Genomic DNA, 23,034 nt, shown 5'->3' with positions numbered 1-23,034 from the left:
CTGAGATATGAGGGCCAAAGAACTGAGATATGAGGAAAAAGAACTGAGATATGAGGCCAAAGAACTGAGATATAAGGCCAAAGAACTGAGATATGAGGGCCAAAGAACTGAGATATGAGGGCCAAAGAACTGAGATATAAGGCCAAAGAACTGAGATATGAGGGCCAAAGAACTGAGATATGAGGGCCAAAGAACTGAGATATGAGGGCAAAGAACTGAGATATGAGGGCCAAAGAACTGAGATATGAGGGCCAAAGAACTGAGATATGAGGGCCAAAGAACTGAGATATGAGGCCAAAGAACTGAGATGTGAGGCCAAAGAACTGAGATATGAGGACAAAGAACTGAGATATGAGGCCAAAGAACTTAGATATGAGGCCAAAGAACTGAGATATGAGGCCAAAGAACTGAGATATGAGGGCCAAAGAGCTGAGATATGAGGCCAAAGAACTGAGATATAAGGCCTAAGAACTGAGATATGAAGCCAAAGAACTGAGATATGAAGGCAAAGAACTGAGATATGAGGCCAAAGAACTGAGATATGAGGCCAAAGAACTGAGATATGAGGCCAAAGAACTGAGATATAAGGCCAAAGAACTGAGATATGAGGGCCAAAGAACTGAGATATGAGGGCCAAAGAACTGAGATATGAGGGCCAAAGAACTGAGATATGAGGCCAAAGAACTGAGATATGAGGGCCAAAGAACTGAGATATGAGGGCCAAAGAACTGAGATATGAGGCCAAAGAACTGAGATATGAGGGCCAAAGAACTGAGATATGAGGCCAAAGAACTGAGATGTGAGGCCAAAGAACTGAGATATGAGGACAAAGAACTGAGATATGAGGCCAAAGAACTTAGATATGAGGCCAAAGAACTGAGATATGAGGCCAAAGAACTGAGATATGAGGGCCAAAGAACTGAGATATGAGGAAAAAGAACTGAGATATGAGGCCAAAGAACTGAGATATAAGGCCAAAGAACTGAGATATGAGGGCCAAAGAACTGAGATATGAGGGCCAAAGAACTGAGATATAAGGCCAAAGAACTGAGATATGAGGGCCAAAGAACTGAGATATGAGGGCCAAAGAACTGAGATATGAGGGCAAAGAACTGAGATATGAGGGCCAAAGAACTGAGATATGAGGGCCAAAGAACTGAGATATGAGGGCCAAAGAACTGAGATATGAGGCCAAAGAACTGAGATATGAGGGCCAAAGAACTGAGATATGAGGGCCAAAGAACTGAGATATGAGGCCAAAGAACTGAGATATGAGGGCCAAAGAACTGAGATATGAGGCCAAAGAACTGAGATATGAGGCCAAAGAACTGAGATGTGAGGCCAAAGAACTGAGATATGAGGACAAAGAACTGAGATATGAGGCCAAAGAACTGAGATGTGAGGCCAAAGAACTGAGATATGAGGACAAAGAACTGAGATATGAGGCCAAAGAACTTAGATATGAGGCCAAAGAACTGAGATATGAGGCCAAAGAACTGAGATATGAGGGCCAAAGAACTGAGATATGAGGAAAAAGAACTGAGATATGAGGCCAAAGAACTGAGATATAAGGCCAAAGAACTGAGATATGAGGGCCAAAGAACTGAGATATGAGGGCCAAAGAACTGAGATATAAGGCCAAAGAACTGAGATATGAGGGCCAAAGAACTGAGATATAAGGCCAAAGAACTGAGATATGAGGGCCAAAGAACTGAGATATAAGGCCAAAGAACTGAGATATGAGAAAGAGTATGTGTATTATGAGGACATTCAGATGTAATATGAGGACAAGGAGCTGGGATATGGGGATAAGAAGTTAGGATATGAGGACAAGGAACTGGGAAATGAGGACAAAGAGCTAGGATAGGAAGACAGAGTGAAACAACTGTTGCCTAACAACTTTGACCATCAGGGATTGAACACTGACCACGCAGGAAACGATGCCGGCGCTATGCCGAGTGTTTGGGCACAGATGCTCATAACAATCCTTCTTTCAACTTATCAGGAACCAAGTTAAGCACAAATATTTAGGTAGAATACAAAAAAGAAACTTTCAGTGATGCTCCAACGCAGAAAAGCTGAACACGGAATTCTCAAATGCTATGCAATATTTTTCTAGGCTAATTCCACAATACCCGATAAAGGTTTCAATGCATATTTTAAGTCCATGAATAAATAAAGACGCTGTAAAGCCAACTACATTTTCCTGCAGATAGTACTTGTGCTTCCGGTAACCTAATGAGTCATGGGAAGCATAATGTATATTGTGAATACTTTGTCCATCTTGGAGATGGATAAAGTATACATATACACCAAGAGGTGTACCTAGCTTATCGGTGTATATTCACTGAAGATTATTCTAGTTCAGAACAAATGTATTCTTGCATGTGACCAGAAAACACGGCCTTAATAGTCAAGATTAAGATCAGGATAGGACTTAAGCTCAACAGCTAACTCACTTTCCTGTGTGTTGACACTATATATAACAGTTTACTGTTGTCTAAGACAACGTTCAGGACGAAGGTATACTTACCGGTCCAGGCAATGAGTTACAATAACGTGGCTGAAGTATGTTGACCAGACCACACACTAGAAAGTGAAGGGACGACGACGTTTCGGTCCTTCCTGGACCATTCTCAAGTCGAAGAAATACCATTCTCGATGAACGATGAAATCATTCTCAGTCGACTTGAGAATGGTCCAGGACGGGGCGAAACGTCGTCGTCCCTTCACTTTCTAGTGTGTGGTCTGGTCAACATACTTACCGGTCAGTCAAAATATCATTATGGTGACCTTAATTACCTTCCAGATTGATAGACCTTAAGCCCACCACCTAACTAAAAAAACATGGAAGGAGAGAATGATGTATGGAGAAGAGAGAGATGTAGATAGAGGGAAACAGTTGTGGAGAGATGGATCACAATCTGCAGAGATCTTTCATCTTCCCATCTTCCCTACACCCTCCCCTACACCCTCCCCTACACTCTTCCCTAGACCCTCCCCTACACTCTCCCCTAGACCCCTCATGGCAGCTCCAGCACCAGGGGAAATGGACTTTCTAGCCTCTTGCTCCCTGACTTCACAAATTTTCATCTCTATCATTTTTATCAGACTTCAGGAGACTTCTCCGGGTCAGAACGATGTTAATGGCTTTAACGCTGCAAAATATGACTTGAATTATAATAGTTCCAAACACTCAGATTGTTTCTGGTGTAGATAGTGCGGTCCTCCACCTTCTTGTTTCTCAGTATATAACATAATCACAATAGCCTGGTAAACCAAAAGGAAAACCTCGAGACAGTGCAGTCGAGCTCCGGTTCCAGGGCTCCAACTTGACCACCATGAGCTTAAAAGCAATACTCCCCAAAGTTCTACTCACAGGTTGTTTAGAAGATCACCATTTGGTGCCTAAACCTAATTTATATATAATACCTGCCCACTAGGATGATAGGCCAGAGGCACTATCTTGCCCTTAATATTTTCTTGTAGATATAGCAAGCTATTGAGATTTCATTCTGCATTGACTGCTGAGAAAGGTAGAAAACATCACTACCTTAAAAAAAATAAAGATTTAAATTTAAATTATTATTGCTACTGATGTTATATTAGAGATAGCTGTTATCATTGCTGTTACTCTCACTATTACTTCTGCTGTTACCAGCTGTTTTTGTCATAATTAGGCCTGACATAACCAGGCCTGCCACAATTAGGCCCTGACATAACCAGGCCTGCCACAATTAGGCCCTGACATAATTAGCCATAATCTGTTGCTATTATTGTTGCTGTTACTACTGCTTCTGCTGCCAGAACTTCTACACAATTTTGTACCAACATTCATCCCTCCTAACTATTTTTCAATCTCTACCCAACCACTTGGGGTGGACGGGAGAGCGACGGTCTAGCTTCATGCAGGTCGGCGTTCAATCCCCCGACCGTCGAAGTGGTTGGGCACTATTCCTTCGCCCCGTCCCATCTTAAAGCATTATCCTGACCCCTTCCCAGTGTTATATAGTCGTAATGGCTTGGCGCTTTCTCCTGATAGTTTCCCTTCCCTTCCTTCCGTCTCTCATATTATATAGGAGAGAATATATATATATATATATATATATATATATATATATATATATATATATATATATATATATATATATATATATATATATACATTTATATATATATGAGGGCGTGTTAATAACAATAAGTTATTAACACGCCCTAATCCTCCAAATTAAGTTATAAGGCAAATCCAGACGTGTATAGATGTTAATAAGTACATATTTGACTTACATGTTGTGAACTCGACAGTCCTTGGCTGGGGTGGTTATTAAGGGCCCAAACCTTACGCAACGTTAAGGTAACCTGACATCACACTACCACTCCAGAACCACTACCACTTCCTCCACTTGGGGCCTGGTAGATAGCGCGCAGGACTCGTAATTCTGTGGCGCGGGTTCGATTCCCGCACCAGGCAGAAACAAATGGGCAAAGTTTCTTTCACCCTGAATGCCCCTGTTACCTAGCAGTAAATAGGTACCTTGGAGTTAGTCAGCTGTCACGGGCTGCTTCCTGGGGTGTGTATGTGTGTGGTTTTGAGAAAAAAAAGTAGTTAGTAAACAGTTGATTAACAGTTGAGAGGCGGGCCGAAAGAGCAAAGCTCAACCCCCGCAAACACAACTAGGTGAACACAGTCACAAGTGAACACAGTCACAAGGGGATGCTGACAAGCATCCCCTGCAAAATACTTGAAAGAATAATTAGGCTAAGACTTGTTGAGCACCTGGAGAGCATTGGGTTTGTAAACAAGCACCAACATGGGTTCTGGACAGGGAAATCATGCCTAACAAGCCTTTTAGAATTCTATGATAAAGTAACAAGGATAAGGCAGGACAGAGAAGGCTGGGCAGACTGCATATTTCTTGACTGCCAAAAGGCCTTTGATACGGTACCGCACATGAGACTGCTATACAAACTTGAGAGGCAGGCAGGAGTAAGCGGAAAGGCCCTAGTATGGGTGAAGAACTACCTAACAGGAAGGAGCCAGAGGGTAATGGTAAGGGGCGAAAAGTCGGACTGGCGAACAGTAACAAGTGGAGTACCTCAAGGATCGGTGCTGGGACCAATCCTCTTTCTAATTTACGTAAATGATAGGTTTACAGGAGTGGAATCATACATGTCAATGTTTGCGGATGACGCAAAATTAATGAGAAGAGTTGTGACAGACGAGGATTGAAGGATCCTCCAAGAGGACTTAAACAGGCTGCAGAGATGGTCAGGGAAATGGCTACTGGAGTTTAACACCAGTAAATGTAAAGTTATGGAAATGGGATCAGGTGACAGGAGACCAAAGGGACAGTACACAATGAAGGGGAACAGCCTACCTGTAACGATTCGAGAAAGAGACCTGGGAGTGGATGTGACACCTAATCTAACTCCTGAGGCACATATAAATAGGATAACGACAGCAGCGTACTCTACACTGGCGAAAATTAGAACTTCAGTCAGAAACCTAAATGAGGAGGCTTTTAGGGCGCTTTACACTGCCTACGTGAGACCCGTCTTAGAGTATGCCGCGCCATCATGGAGCCCCCACCTGAAGAAACACATAAAGAAACTGGAGAAGGTTCAGAGGTTTGCGACGAGGCTTGTCCCAGAGTTACGAGGGATGGGATATGAAGAGCGGCTGAAGGAACTGAACCTTACGACACTAGAGAAAAGAAGGGAGAGAGGAGATATGATAGGGACATATAAAATACTCAGGGGAATTGACAAAGTGGAAATAGATGAAATGTTCACACGTAATAATAACAGAACGAGGGGACATGGGTGGAAACTGGAAACTCAGATGAGTCACAGAGATGTTAGGAAGTTTTCTTTTAGCGTGAGGGTAGTAGAAAAATGGAATGCACTTGGGGAACAGGTTGTGGAAGCAAATACTATTCATACTTTTAAAACTAGGTATGATAGGGAAATGGGACAGGAGTCATTGCTGTAAACAACCGATAGCTAGAAAGGCGGGATCCAAGAGTCAATGCTCGATCCTGCAAGCACAAATAGGTGAGTACAAATAGGTGAATACAGTATCATTTTACCACTACTAGTGAAATGTGGCGGATCAATCCCGTAGACTATTTGACCCAATATGAAAACCACTTAAACCAATACATATTTTATTGTGCTTTCAAACGTGTTCACCCCACCAGTGACCACCATCCTCACAGAGCAGTCAACTAGTATCCTGATATTTCAACAGTCTAAAATTTTGTAATACGGAGAAGCACATTAGACTCAGCGCTCAGAGACTGCCAGATTCAGTTATTCTTCTTACCGTAATGAAGTGTCACACACACATATGTGACAATGACTAATATTATATATATATATAATATATATATATATATATATATATATATATATATATATATTATATATATACATATATATATATATATATATATTTATATATATATATTTATATATATATATTTATATATATATAAATATATATATGTCGTACCTAATAGCCAGAACGCACTTCTCAGCCTACTATTCAAGGCCCGATTTGCCTAATAAGCCAAGTTTTCATGAATTAATGTTTTTTCGTCTACCTAACCTACCTAACCTAACCTAACCTAGCTTTTTTTGGCTACCTAACCTAACCTTACCTATAAATATAGGTTAGGTTAGGTTAGGTAGGGTTGGTTAGGTTCGGTCATATATCTACGTTAATTTTAACTCCAATAAAAAAAAATTGACCTCATACATAGAGAAAAGGGTTGCTTTATCATTTCATAAGAAAAAAATTATAGTAAATATATTAATTCAGGAAAACTTGGCTTATTATGCAAATCGGGCCTTGAATAGTAGGCTGAGAAGTGAGTTCTGGCTACTAGGTACGACATATATATAAATATATATATATATATATATATATATATATATATATATATATATATATATATATATATATATATATATATATATTTATATATATATATATAGCCTTCAAAAGACAGGTCAAGACGGCTCACAAACGTCTGACCTCCAAAGGAAAACAAAAGCATTTTGGGAGACGTCAACAACGTGACGGATTGTCGTAATGTTAGGGGGGAAAAATGAGATTCAGTTAAGTGGTATTTATTGAAACCCGTTTGAAGTAATTGCGTGGAACGTAAAGTCTTTATCCTTGCTTGTGTCTCCGGGAGAGAGAGAGAGAGAGAGAGAGAGAGAGAGAGAGAGAGAGAAAGAGAGAGAGAGAGAGAGAGAGAGAGAGAGAGAGAGAGAGAGAGAGAGAGAGAGAGAGAGAGAGAGAGAGAGAGAGAGAGAGAGAGAGGTCAATTTCCCTCCTGACACAGAGCTGTCCTGAACAATACAGTCGAGGGCTAAATTACACAATGACAACAATTTCTTTGTACTAACGTGAACGGGAATACAATAAATGAAATGTTTTGGAGGGAACATTGGGTCTTGTGTACATTCAATACTTGTGTGTGTGTGTGTGTGTGTGTACTCACCTAGTTCTCACCTAGTTGTGTTTGCGGGGGTTGAGCTCTGGCTCTTTGGTCCCGCCTCTCAACCGTCAATCAACAGGTGTACAGATTCATGAGCCTATCGGGCTCTGTCATATCTACACTTGAAACTGTGTATGGAGTCAGCCTCCACCACATCACTTCCTAATGCATTCCATTTGTCAACCACTCTGACACTAAAAAAGTTCTTTCTAATATCTCTGTGGCTCATTTGGGCACTCAGTTTCCACCTGTGTCCCCTTGTGCGTGTTCCCCTTGTGTTAAATAGACTGTCTTTATCTACCCTAGTGTGTGTGTGTGTGTGTGTGTGTGTGTGTGTGTGTGTGTGTGTGTGTGTGTGTGTGTGTGTGTGTGTGTGTGTGTGTGTGTGTGTGTGTGTGTGTGTGTGTGTGTGTGTGTGTGTGTGTGTGTGTGTGTGTGTGTGTGTGTGTGTGTGTGTGTGTGTGTGTGTGTGTGTGTGCGCATTGCTCCCTGTTCAGAGAGACAGAGTACGATTTTCTCAATTGGTTTACTGCTTAATATAGAAATTGTTTTCCTACTACATATCGAAGCCTCCACCATTGGACCCCTCGGGCCGCTAGGACTTGCCTCAGGGGATCACAGGAATACACCTGACATCTAGCCTGTGTCTCACACACCTACACCTCAAGCCTGGAAACCTATCTCAAGGAATTCAGCCAACGTGTACCCTGCCACACACATACACACACCTACACACACAAGACTGTTACGTGAAGACGAAGGGATAAGCCAAGATAAAAGTGTGAAAAGATAACAAGAATCTGAAGAACATCAAATTCCTGGCAGCGTCTACTGGAAATAAGTTTGAGGGGGAAATAAAGTTGTAAGCTGAAGAAGGCTTGGCAACTCCTGCCGAGGATGGAATGATTTGATCAGCAGTGGGAACTATATGGGAATGTTTAATCGATTGCCGAGTAAGAGACATTCTTAGCTGGGCGTCACGCTCTTAGTTGAACACATTCAGCGACAGTAAATGAAGGTATAGATCATGTATTTTCCCTGTCCTTCACTGTGCATGGAATCAAAGCTGCTCTTGTTAAGGAAATGAGGACGGCACCTACGGTGCGACACAGACGCCCCAAACATGCGAGAGAGAGAGAGAGAGAGAGAGAGAGAGAGAGAGAGAGAGAGAGAGAGAGAGAGAGAGAGAGAGAGAGAGAGAGAGAGAGAGAGAGAGAGAGAGAGAGAGGTAGTGGAACTCTACAAGCACCAGAGAACTCTACAAGCACTCTCAACTTAACCAGAGTTAAGTTGTAGCACTTAACTCTACCTCTACCAGAGGTAGAGTTAAGTTCTTCAAGCACGAGAGAGACAGAGTAAATCTCTACAAAGAAGAGAGGTAGCGTTCTAGAAACACTGGAGAGGTGGAACGGAGTTCGGCAAGCATGAGAGAGATAAAGTGGAGCTTTGCAAGACTGCAACGTTGATCACTGAGACCAGTCAAGATGAATCTGAACACAGAAGAACTTATCCAGTATGGAGTGTGTGTGCTAAGCTATCCATCTCAAACTTCTAAAACAGAGCAAACAGGGAATTTAACATTTCACAAATTGATTCGTGATTCTAGAGTGCGTGTCACATTTACACATGCTTCAGTTACTCTCCGAATACACCTGTCCCTTGATCACTATCATCTGTAGCTGATAATTATCATTTTCCACAATCACTAGAATACAAAAAATAAATCTGAATGATCTTAAATTTTGTTACGTGTATTGAACATATCTTATTGTTTAAATTTTATATATAGAAGCAACGCTGCTTCTTAAATTACTTACGGGATAGATTTAATTCCCCTGGGTAGAATCAGGCCAATGTTTTCACAATGTCACGTAATCGACGCGCAAATGTAATTACAATAAGCAGTTGAAGAGTCACAATAACGTGGCTGAAAAATGCTGACCAAACCACACACTAGAAATGATCGTCTCTTCAATTTCTAGTGTATGTGGTTTGGTCAATATGATCATAATTAGTTCGGATAAACCTTAGGTCTATCCGGTCATTCATCGTCCCTTATACTGGCGTCCTGAACAGGGTTGTCCAGCGTCATTAACACTTCTTCCTCACTGGATTATCTTCACTGTAAAGTGTTTACTATAAGTGTGTTGCATGTCTTTGAACTTTCTCAATTGTATGTTTGTTTCAGTGTCGACACTGTATCATACATCCAGGTGTGGACACCTCACCATTGCTGGCAGGGTCACCATACTGCAGCTGCAGATGTAGGCACCATACTGCAGCTGCAGGTGTGGACACCATACTACAGCTGCAGGTGTGGACACCATACTCTGGGTCGTTATGACTGAGAGAGAGACTGAAGGAGACAGCTCAGCTGCGAGAGAGACGTCACCTGGGCTCAGGATGCTGCTGATAGCGTCTCCAGGATTCACAAAGGATTACTATAATGAACCGGGGGATTTATGTGTATTAAGAGACTCCAGAAGCTTATGTGGGATTTTATTGGTGAAGTGCTCGAGTTGTGGGGCTTAAATTGTTCATGATTAGCTAATTAAGACACACACACATATCCATTATATAAATGTATGTATGTATCTATGTATGTATGTATCTATGTATGTATGTATCTATGTATGTATGTATCTATGTATGTATGTATAATATGTAGTGTCTCGGCCTCACTATGTGCTAGATAATCTGGTTGAACTGTCATCCCTCTGAAATATTTTGGAGAGGTAAAAACCTTTTTTATTTGTTATTTTCTGTGGTATAGGTTTTTATTTTGGTATAGTCAAGCTTTTAGCTATTCAGGTAAGCTTAGGAGGGCCCGATAGCATTGATGTTATTGAGGGGTGCTGGTTTATGTGTGTGTGTGTGAGTGTGTGTGTGTGTGTGTGTGTGTGTGTGTGTGTGTGTGTGTGTGTGTGTGTGTGTGTGTGTGTGTGTGTGTGTGTGTGTGTGTGTACTCACCTAGTTGTGCTTGAAGGGGTTGAGCTCTGGCTCAATGGTCCCGCCCCTCAATCGTCAACAAACACCCATGACTGTCTTTCTTCTCATTAGCTTCCCTGGTTACATTCTCAAATGGTCACAATCTAGATTTTCTTGATTATATTCCTCTTTCCATCTCTCTTTCTATTCTGTTCCATTCTATTCTCATTCTTCTCTTCCTCTTTCATCTCATATATCATCGGCAAGTGATGCAAACTGCGGAGTTTGACAGCTAATAGCTACTTTCAAAATTATCATTGGCCTTTACTGCTGAGGTTGTGAAGCCTCTTGTTACAGTTCAGATGAACTATCGGCCGTTTCCTCTGTCTGTCTGTCTGTCTGTCTGTCTGTCCGTCCGTCTGTCTGTCTCTGAGTTTCATTTGTCTTCTCTCAACATGCTTCTCTCATGCGCCAACATAATTACATTCCTTCTTGAAATATTCACAACACTGTCAAGATAATTAGTATAATTTCTTTACACATCTGTTGTACAGCTTCCTGCTGTACTACATCAAAGAAACTCCCTTAAAGAAGCTGTTATCACGATGCTGACGTTGTTCAGCTGACGTAGTCCAGCTGACGTTGTTCAGCTGACGTTGTTCAGCTGACGTTGTTCAGCTGACGTTGTTCAGCTGACGTTGTTCAGCTGACGTTGTTCAGCTGACGTTGTCCAGCTGACGTTGTTCAGCTGACGTAGTCCAGCTGACGTTGTTCAGCTGACGTAGTCCAGCTGACGTTGTTCAGCTGACGTAGTCCAGCTGACGTTGTTCAGCTGACGTTGTTCAGCTGACGTTGTTCAGCTGACGTTGTTCAGCTGACGTTGTTCAGCTGACGTAGTCCAGCTGACGTAGTCCAGCTGACGTAATCAGTCATCACACAGCCTGTTGCTGGTCCAGGTCCTCAACTTGTAGCCTTAATGCACTACAAGTTTACGCTATCGATGCTAACGTTAAAATTGCTGTGGTTTAGGGAAATTTAAACCACAACAATATTGACGCTTTCGGGAACCAGTGAGTACCGGTGAATTGCTTAGGTTCTAATGTTTTTGATTAGTCGAGAGAACTGTTTATAGTGGTAGTGCCTAACAAGCTTTCTAAAACCTGCTTGTTACGTGGTCTGAGAGATGTTATCATAACCAAACTACTCATTAGAAGATAAATAGCCGAAGACGTTTCGGTCCGTCTTGGACCATCATCGAGTCGAATGTTTTACAATGGTCCCGGATGGACCGAAACATTGTCGTCTGTTCATCGTGTGATGAGTGGTTTGGTTATCATGTCTTCAGCCACGTTATTGTGACTCATCATCTGAGATGTTTGTGATAGCTTTGAGATGTAAAGATAGTTTATAGAATCATCTTCCGCCAGGGTTTCAAGTGGCTGTGGGGGGGGGGGGGGGGAATATTACCCCTTAACAAAGTGTTCTTCACCGTGATATTGCGTAGTGTGGAAGGACCTAGTAGTTACAGTGTGTGTGGTGGTATTCGATGAGGAAGTTCACGTAATGTTCTTTCTTAGTGAGAGATTCGTTAGTCTCATTGCTGAGTAAGGTCTCTTAACGGAGCTCCTAGTGTGAGTTACTATAGTCCCCCGGGTGAGTACTGGGCCCCGGGTGAGTACTGGGCCCCAGGGTGAGTACTAGGCCCCCAGGTGAGTACTGGGCCCCGGGTGAGTACTGGGCCCCGAGTTCAGACGTTCTATAAGCAGTATGAACGGGCTGTGATGTTGGAAGATGGGAATGAAGGATTGGAATAAATCCCTTGATGTTTGTTGACAAGGAGGAAGAGAGCAGAAGAAATCCACTGATGTTGACAGACGGGCCTTTAGAGTCGTAGTAGATGCAGTGATGTTGGTAGACGGGACTGTAGGTGAAGAAGAAGGACAGAGGCACTCTTGAACAACCCAAACATCAAGTCCGGAACGATGGGTCGTAAACTTAAGAGGCAACAATTTCTCATCAGACGTAAAATATATTCTTCCTATAAAAGCTGAGCCACAACTTACATGAAACTTGGAAGGAAAAGTGTATTATTTTTTATTTAGTCTCCAGCACTATAAAGCCTTTATCTCTCCAACACTACCAAGCTTGTCTTCCTCCAACACTACCAAGCTTGTCTTCCTCCAACACTACCAAGCTTGTCTTCCTCCAACACTACCAAGCCTGTATCCCTCCAACACTACCAAGCCTGTCTCCCTCCATTACTACTCAGGCAAGGCAATAGCCACCCAAGCAATAGACACCCAAACAATAGCCACCCAGGCAATAGATACCCAGACAATAGACAGATCAGAATACTCACGATAATAGATGTTAGAGAGGAGAGTGGCGGGGAGACAGAAGACGATCACTAAGACGTCTGCGAAGGCCAAGTTAACGATGAAGTAATTGGTGGGTGTGCGCATGCGCGGAGTTCTGCAAGGGGGGAGATACATCTTTAAACAACTGTACGAAAAAAACCATTTTCACAAACACACATAAACACACACACACACACACACATACACATTGCCACAGACATATTAGAAAGACCATTCTTAGTATCAGAGTGGTTGACAAATGGAATGCATTAGGAAGTGATGTGGTGGAGGCTGACTCCATACACAGCTTCAAGTGTAGATATGATAGAGCCCAGTAGGCTCAGGAACCTGTACACCTGTTGATAGACGGTTGAGAGGCGGGACCAAAGAGCCGAAGCTCAACCCTCGCAAGCACAACTAGATGTGCTCTTCCTTCTCTTATATATACTTCCATTTGCCGTTTTCCTTTCAGGAAAATACTCTCGTCATGAATAATTCACTTGCTTGATTTTTATCATGAAAAACAACATTTGATATTTGCTGTTGTGCAAAAGTTTTTGTTCCTCGCAGAGCAACTAATTATATCAAAGTCATAGCTGCCGGGAACCATGTCTTTTATCTGAAACATGAACGTTGAACGATAATTATACGTTCACCGATTTGTTGAACACAATGCCAAAGGCTTCGTAGCCGCCACTGTGTTATATTTTGACAGAGGATTGTGTTCATTATAAAGGTAGGCTAAATGAGGCCAGGTTATGCTAGGTTAGGCTAAGGATTTGCTAGGTTAGGCTAGGTAATGCTAGTTTAGGCTAGGTAATGCTAGGTTAGGTTAAGGATTTGCTAGGTTAGGCTAGGTAATGCTAGTTTAGGCTAGGTAATGCTAGGTTAGGCTAGGTAATGCTAGGTTAGGTTAAGGATTTGCTAGGTAATGCTAGGTTAGGCTAGGTAATGCTAGGTTAGGTTAAGGATTTGCTAGGTTAGGCTAGGTAATGCTCGGTTAGGCTAGGTAATGCTAGGTTAGGCTAAGTAATGCTAGGTTAGGCTAGGTAATGCTAGGTTAGGCTAGGAGAGATTAGTTAACTTAGACAGCTAATTTCCGGTAGTATAGAAAATCGAGTCATTGAGATCAGCAAATAAGACGCGTTGTTTACGAGTTCCGTCAAATTAGGGGGCGTTCTGATTGTCAGGGGGAAGGGGGGAGGGGGTATTGGTAGGGGACCGGAAGGCTGTTAGGCTTATCTGGCTGCCCCTTACACCAGGGGCGGGTAACCTTTTTAAGTATAAGCACCAAAATCACCAAATCTCTGACGCAAAGTATTTTTTTTCGCGTGTCAACCGAAATTTGGGGGAGCATATTATTATTATACCGTGTCTTTGAAGTATTGGGAGAACATTTTCGATAATATAATCTCAGCTGTGTTCTGTGTCCCAGCCTCGCTGTGTCCTGTGTCCCAGCCTCGCTGTGTCCTGTGTCTCAGTCTCGCTGTGTCCTGTGTCCCAGCCTCGCTGTGTCCTGTGTCCCAGCCTCGCTGTGTCCTGTGTCCCAGCCACGCTGTGTCCTGTGTCCCAGCCTCGCTGTGTCCTGTGCCCCAGCCTCGTTGTGTCCTGTGTCCCAGCCTCGCTGTGTCCTGTGTCCCAGCCTCGCTGTGTCCTGTGCCCCAGCCTCGTTGTGTCCTGTGTCTCAGCCTCGCTGTGTCCTGTGTCCCAGCCTCGCTGTGTCCTGTGTCCCAGCCACGCTGTGTCCTGTGTCCCAGCCTCGCTGTGTCCTGTGCCCCAGCCTCGCTGTGTCCTGTGTCCCAGCCTCGCTGTGTCCTGTGTCCCAGCCTCGCTGTGTCCTGTGTCCCAGCCTCGCTGTGTCCTGTGTCCCAGCCACGCTGTGTCCTGTGTCCCAGCCTCGCTGTGTCCTGTGCCCCAGCCTCGCTGTGTCCTGTGTCCCAGCCACGCTGTGTCCTGTGTCCAAGCCGCACACCACCGGAGGCATATGTGTGAAGCCATGACCAACGGCACGGGAGTCAGAGGTGAGACTGTCACATATATATCAGCGGCGAGGGACTGGAAGAGTTACAGCGCGCGGTAAATCCTTCAGTGTGCGCTGACACCATTACCAAGGGTAACATAATCCCGGGAATTTATCTCTGGTGCAAATAATAAAATTAGCGAATAATGAACTCAAAATATCCGACTCATTAACTCTTGCTAAAGCAACATACTCTAAACTCACTGGTTATAGAGGAATGGTTGGCTGCTAACTCAGAGATATCCTAATCTAACCTAACTCGAGACGTAGCGTTAACAAACCCTAATTTAGGGGCCTTCCGTTTCAAAATCTTAATTCAAGGCCTCGTGTTAATAAACCCTAATTCAATTCCTTTCGGTTTTATGCTTGCTAGTCTAGTTGCTAGAGAGCAAAAATTCTGAAAATTCACAAAAGCATTTGTAGATTTTCCCGGGAATACATTTTAGAATGCAAATGTTTGACCTCAGAAGACATGCAATTTATATTATAATTTCTTCAGGGAGTCTGAAAACAGTCACACACAAACTTGGTTACCTGTCTACTGAGACTGAAGTCCTTGCATACCTTATGTGGGGGGCAGGGAGGGGGTTGTTGTGGGGGGTGGGGATTGTGGGTGGGGCCAGACCCGGGGGTGGGGTCAGGGCCGGGGTCAGGGCCGAGGATGGGGTCAGGGGGTACATAAGGCTCAAGAGCTGGAGTCTCTAGGGGAAGCCACCGGCTTAAAGTAATGCACCAGCTAAAATTAGCACACTATGACGTCCGCGCCAGGGGGTTCAACCCCCCGCCCCCCCCCCCACACACACGACACCACAACCATTATCAAAATAAATCAGAATAAACAAGAACTAACGGAGAAACACTGCTGTTATTTGTTCACCAGGAATGAGAGCAATGCCAAATATCTCTCTCGAATTTGAGAAGGACGATATATATATATATATATATATATATATATATATATATATATATATATATATATATATATATATATATATATATATATAATATTCCTACCATTGTAGGTAACTTAATAATGGTCTATGCTAAAGCCACTAGAGTGCAAATGCTGAATTGGTCGTTCTGCGAACATTATCAGGCAGCACCATTCAGTAGCACTCTGGACATACTGGAAATGATACTGAAGATTCATATCCGAACAGACGTACTAATTACTGGTTCATGAAGTGAATCCTGGCGCAGGAACTGATCAAGGCTGATTGCAGCCTACCAGGACTGAGCGGGCATCAAGACTAGTATATTACAGCAATATTAACCCAATAGCCAATAGTGGGGGACAAGAATGGATCAATGCAATGGAGCCTCAAACACGCTCTTCGTGGAACATTATTTAAAACAAAATATATATTAAATTAATCACAGATACGCGTTATCTGATAAAGATCACAGATCACACTCACTATGATATAATATGTTTATATTGTATAAGTCATCTTTATGCGTGCAAATGTGTGAAAATCTTTGTGGATCAGACACGGTCTCCACGAGTCGGTATGATTGGTGCCATTCACACAATCGCTCATCTGCGGATATCCATCACAGATGAGCGATGCTCGAGTGATGCTGCCACTCAGGGAACTTAGTGATTGCCACTCAGACACTTATTAATGGCATCTCAAAGCTGCCCATCTGCTTCTGCCGTAATATTAAAAAAAAGAGGTTTCAGAGGTATATAAACATTAATTGTTAAGCAAGAAAAGCGATTCCTCACCTGAAGACGACAGCGATGACGAAGCAGTTGCCGACGAGGCCCAGAATGAAGACGATGACGTAACTGAGGCCGAGGAGCGCCCCGGTGTTGATGGAGTGACGGTACAGGAGGTCGTCCAGCGAGAGGTCGTAATCGCTGTAATTTAACCCGAATGAACCGTTCAGGTTATCCAAGTCCACATCTAGTTGACCCAATGAGGAGGTGTCGTTGGAGGTGTGATTGAGCAGGAGGAAACTGGAGGCCTGCTGAGATACATCTGAGCCGAGAGTCAGCAAGTCTGTCATGGTAGATTCCGTCTCGTTCAAGGACGTGTATACAGTGGTGAAGCTGTCCATGACACCTGTCCTGTTTCCCTGTACAGCTGTCGACGAGGTGGCCCCGTCGGGCGGCCCGTGAGGACCCACAGGCGTCTCTGTGTTGGTATGAATCGCTGACATGTTTTGACCGGACCACAACACACTTTTCGGAGTTAACAGACTCTCAAGTGTGTCTCTGCTGGCGGCTCCTGAGGACGCCACCGTCGTCGCATCCATAACACTTGCCTGCCGACTACTGCTATCAGTCCTAATCACTGGCTTGTAACAACTACCTTGACACGTTTTGTAACTGTATACAAGTCAATGGAACAAGCTACAGCCGCGCGGTAACGACAGAGGGCTATATCATGTCACCAATTTTGAACACGATGGTCTAATCCTTGTTACCACGGAAAATGTTCATTGAAACATTGTATAAACGTTGATTAGAGTAAACAGTAGTGTGATTAATTAACTACCATCCGTACAGACATTTTCATATGGTTCTCAAGAGGACACACAATCCCTTGTTATGTTTATTTTTCACATTTCTTGTGTCGTAGAGGCCAGATGGGTCGGGCTTGGAGGCCAGATGGGTCGGACTGGGAGGCCAGATGGGTCGGGCAGGGTGGCCAGATGGGTCGGGCTGGCAGTCCGGAGAAACCAGCTCTCAATATCTGAAACAAAAAAATACTTTTATTATTTTATTGTGATACAAATTAGATAAATGGGATAAAATTACCACACACTAATTTAATACACACACTAAGTGTGTGTATTCACACACACTTAGTGTACAGTAAATAAAACTGGTATACTAAGCTTACATGCTGTTGTTGTTGTTTTAGATTCAGCTACTTGGAACAAAAAGTTCCAAGTAGCACGGGCTATGGTGATCCCGTAGTGGGCTTACCTGGCACAGGAGCGGGGCTGTGGACTTACATGCAGTAACTTAGGTATCTATAAGATATAAGTGAGGGTTAACCTCACCCTAAGATTCATCTTTGTCATATATGTTACATTCCTCGAGGGAAAACAGTTCTCCTTTTTCATCAAGGCCCGTGTGGATTTGTTTATTTCTCGTTTTTTCTTGGACAGAATATCTTTACTGATTGAAGATTATCAAATTCTTCGGACACTTCGATTAAGTTCCTCATTGTCACCTCTTAATCATTGCACTTCATGCCAAAACTATTTCGTTCACCACTGAATGTCGCATAATAGGAACATAACCCCATTAACAACAACACGGGTCAAACACAAGCGAACAAGTAAATCATTACTGACTACACACAAAGCAGTTGATTGGGACAGAAGAGGAGATTGCAGTCAGAGGCCAGGATCACTGGAATACAATTACTCTGCTAAACAAGGCCAGGAATTTCCGAATACACACTGTTTACTCTACTGTTGGACGCTGCTTACAGTGACCCCGTCAAGCGGACTGCCCAAACTGATCCGTTGGCCCGAAACTGAGCAGGATCACGTGACAAAGACCGCAGTGATATATCTCAACTTGGTTTGGTGTTGGGTTCAAGGCCAATCAACTTTTAAAGTGTTATTAAGACCACCACAACCTCTTACTGACCAACCAGGCAGTTTACTTTAGTCCAGAACATTGTCCAGGACTAAAGTAAACTCTCAGTGTATATACACTAAGAAGCGGGTATACATATCTGTATATGTATATGTCTCACCTCAAGGTGATCTTGACTTCAGTCTTGCCTGTGGAAGCCTTAACAGCTGACAAAATACAGAACAAATTCAAGTGCTCATTATAAGTTTAATGTAAGCATTGCGTCGTGTATATTACAGACCTTTAGTTACAGCCAATCCTGAAACGTACAGTATATGCAGATATATAAAATACATCATCAGGCTCAATAACCATTATATACTCAATGATTATTATTGGTAATAAAATCTTTAATTCACTTGGGGCTAATATCAATACGTTTACCTTAATGACCTCCAACTGTGGTAATTTGTTCCCCCGTCATTCATTATACACTGAAAGAAAGACTTTCACCTGATCACCTTTCGTTAGCGCCTCTACCCTTAACTCTCTCTCTTCCCTCCTCTCTCTCTCTCTCTCTCTCTCTCTCTCTCTCTCTCTCTCTCTCTCTCTCTCTCTCTCTCTCCTCTCACCTCTCTCTCTCCTCACCTCCTCCACCCTTACCTTTCTTCCCCTCACAACACATCAGTCTGTCCTCGTATCTCTGGTATCTTACACTACATCATGCAGAAAGGGATTTATAAAAGCAAGAGGTGAACTCGTTTCTTGCTGTATATTATATATATATATATATATATATATATATATATATATATATATATATATATATATATATATATATATATATATATATATATATAACTAGTTTATTTTAGTCCTGGGTCCGGGGCTGCGTTCAGAGTCCCAAGTTAGATGCCCAACAGAGCCCCAAGTTAGATGCCCAACAGAGTCCCAAGTTAGATGCCCAATAAAGTCCCAAGTTAGATGCCCAACAGATACCCAAGTTAGATGCCCAACAGAGTCCCAAGTTAGATGCCCAATAAAGTCCCAAGTTAGATGCCCAACAGAGTCCCAAGTTAGATGCCCAACAGAGTCCCAAGTTAGATGCCCAACAGAGTCCCAAGTTAGATGCCCAACAGAGTCCCAAGTTAGACCCCGACAGAGGAAAGTGATGATAATGTAAAGGGAAGGAAAGGCATAAGTAGGACAGAGAACCTGTAAAATAAGGTGTTGCAGAGTCGGGAAAAGTGTCAAGTGGTTAACAAAGGGATAGAGAGAGGTGCATAAAAGAACAGAAAGTAGAGCGAGGGGAGGGGAGGGAATGAAGAAGGGAAAGAGGAAGGAAGAGGGGAAATAGAGAGAGTAAAAGGGGAGAGACGCAGTTAACCACATTTTGAGTCGGGTGATGAATGCCAGGGAGCAGCTGAACAGTAAAACTGAGGGCAATGAAAAAAAATGGGCAATTGTTCCATGCTGCCGGCTGGAACAATTGGTTCCAGCCGGCAGCAGAATGGGGGAGCTTCAGTGAATTTTCAACCAAGACGGAAATTAGAGGTAATTAGAGGTAATAAGAGGAGCAGAGACTACTAACACGTTTTAATGAGCCTTCAGGGACGAGGAGGAGGTTCTGGGGAACATCTTGTAGAACAATAGTTACGAAGCTTCGAATTAGGGTTGAAGACGAAGAGGGTGCATGGAGGTAATTGTTGTTCTCGTGAACAAAGGAGAAAGTAAGGAGAATGAACTTTTAAATCTTGCATCAAATATTTTACCTTACGCTGCCAGAAGGGAATATATTATAACTTTATGGCATAAAAATAAATATGATAGGCATAATATTCATCTTTGTCAAGCGTACTTATGAGAATTAAATTAAATTCTTAAGTGGTGGGGGATTTAATCCTATTTTACCTGGCTATCATTCGCCATGTTGACTTATGGGTTAGAATTAGGCACGTTAATGGGCAGCACTGAAAAATGTTTGTGTCCTTCTGAAGGTCAGGTCTCTGAGGCTTTTGTTCCTGCTGCATTTATGACAACAATGAATGGTCTGTGTTGATGTTGTATACCTACACCCACACACCTGGTCTCTGTACCTCCACCCACACACCTGGTCTCTGTACCTCCACCCACACACCTGGTCTCTGTACCTCCACCCACACACCTGGTCTCTGTACCTCCACCCACACACCTGGTCTCTGTACCTCCACCCACACACCTAGTCCCTGTACCTCAGCCTACACACCTGGTCTCTGTACCTCCACCCACACACCTGGTCTCTGTACCTCCGGCCAGACACCTGGTCTCTGTACCTCCACCTACACCTGGTCTTTGTACCTCCACCCACACACCTGGTCTCTGTACCTCCGCCCACACACCTGGTCTCTGTACCTCCACCTACACCTGGTCTCTGTACCTTCACCTACACCTGGTCCCTGTACCTCTACCTACACCTGGTCTCTGTACCTCCACCTACACACCTGGTCTCTGTACCTCCACCTACACCTGGTCTCTGTACCTCCACCCACACACCTGGTCCCTGTACCTCAGCCTACACACCTGGTCTCTGTACCTCCACCTACACCTGGTCTCTGTACCTCCTCCCACACCTGGTCTCTGTACCTCCACCCACACACCTGGTCTCTGTACCTCCACCTACACACCTGGTCTCTGTACCTCCACCCACACACCTGGTCTCTGTACCTTCACTTACACCTGGTCTCTGTACCTCCACCCACACACCTGGTCTCTGTACCTCCACCTACACCTGGTCTCTGTACCTCCACCCACACACCTGGTCTCTGTACCTTCACCTACACCTGGTCTCTGTACCTCCACCCACACACCTGGTCTCTGTACCTCCACCCACACACCTGGTCTCTGTACCTCCACCTACACACCTGGTCTCTGTACCTCCACCCACACACCTGGTCTCTGTACCTCCTCCCACACACCTGGTCTCTGTACCTCCACCCACACACCTGGTCTCTGTACCTCAACCTACACCTGGTCTCTGTACCTCCACCTACACACCTGGTCTCTGTACCTCCACCCACACACCTGGTCTCTGTACCTTCACCTACACCTGGTCTCTGTACCTCCACCCACACACCTGGTCTCTGTACCTCCACCTACACACCTGGTCTCTGTACCTCCACCCACACACCTGGTCTCTGTACCTTCACCTACACCTGGTCTCTGTACCTCCACCCACACACCTGGTCTCTGTACACCTGGGTGTACATAGGTAAAGAATCCTTATGTCATAAGACTTTTGAGTAAATCTTTATCTACATTATCATTGCAAAACAAACAGGTAAAACATAATATCTCTCACAAGAGTTATAATATAACAGATATCAGGGCTAGATTCACCTTGCGTATTTAGAACTATAATCAATTATCTTTATAATTAGTTTCTCACTTGTTTAGAGTAATTAATGCAGTTAACAATTGCACTCATAACTGGTACGCTATGACACTAGACCTCAGGTTAATTGGGGCAAGAGAACAGCTTCAAGCCGGCGGTATTTGGCACGGATAAAATCCGTACTAATTAAAGTCAATCAATTATTCAGCATTAATAAGCTACTGAATTTCACTTTAAATAATACGAGAGTTAACACGGGCTGTGTGCTTCTCATTTGCTCTCACGCTGTCACGCACTCACACACACACACACACACACACACACACACACACACACAGACACACACACACACACACACACACACACACACACACACACACACATTAAGGGGTCTCGTAGCCTGGTGGATAGCGCGCAGGATTCGTAATTCTGTGGCGCGGGTTCGATTCCCGCACGAGGCAGAAACAAATGGGCAAAGTTTCTTTCACCCTGAATGCCCCTGTTACCTAGCAGTAAATAGGTACCTGGGAGTTAGTCAGCTGTCACGGGCTGCTTCCTGGGGTGTGTGTGTGTGTGTGTGTGTGTGTGTGTGTGTGTGTGTGGTGTGGAAAAAAAAAGTAGTTAGTAAACAGTTGATTGACAGTTGAGAGGCGGGCCGAAAGAGCAAAGCTCAACCCCCGCAAAAACACAACTAGTAAACACAACTAGTAAACACACACACACACACGCACACACACACACACACACACACACACACACACACACACACACACACACACACACACACACACACACACACAAAGAGCCAGAGCTCAACCCCCGCAAACACAACTAGGTGAGTACAACTAGGTGAGTACACACACACACACACACACACACACACACACACACACACACACACACACACACACACACACACACACACACACACACACACACACACACAGACAGACACAGACACACACACACACACACACAAAGGTAGGGTAGATAAAGACAGTCTATTTAACACAAGGGGAACACGCACAAGGGGACACAGGTGGAAACTGAGTGCCCAAATGAGCCACAGAGATATTAGAAAGAACTTTTTTAGTGTCAGAGTGGTTGACAAATGGAATGCATTAGGAAGTGATGTGGTGGAGGCTGACTCCATACACAGTTTCAAGTGTAGATATGACAGAGCCCGATAGGCTCATGAATCTGTACACCTGTTGATTGACGGTTGAGAGGCGGGACCAAAGAGCCAGAGCTCAACCCCCGCAAACACAACTAGGTGAGTACACACACACACACACACACACACACACACA

At 43.7% G+C, this 23,034-nt stretch overlaps 1 protein-coding gene across 1 annotated transcript in view; it reads right to left on the bottom strand.

Annotated features, from left to right (window-relative positions):
- Window positions 1–23,034, bottom strand: part of LOC123747423 (neuropeptide SIFamide receptor) — a 121,615-nt gene that overhangs the window by 37,622 nt on the left and 60,959 nt on the right. Inside the window, exons 2-3 of the mRNA XM_045729640.2 lie at window positions 16,543–17,515; window positions 12,796–12,908 (exon numbers count right to left, since the gene is read on the bottom strand). Of these exons, the coding sequence (XP_045585596.1) occupies window positions 12,796–12,908; window positions 16,543–17,075 (646 nt within the window). The 5' untranslated portion in view covers window positions 17,076–17,515. The remainder of the gene's footprint in view (window positions 1–12,795; window positions 12,909–16,542; window positions 17,516–23,034) is intronic.

Source organism: Procambarus clarkii, chromosome 94, assembly GCF_040958095.1.
Source record: "Procambarus clarkii isolate CNS0578487 chromosome 94, FALCON_Pclarkii_2.0, whole genome shotgun sequence".
Lineage (NCBI taxonomy): Eukaryota > Metazoa > Arthropoda > Malacostraca > Decapoda > Cambaridae > Procambarus > Procambarus clarkii.
Note: the sequence above shows the minus strand (reverse complement) of the source record. Positions and strands in the feature narration are given on the sequence as shown.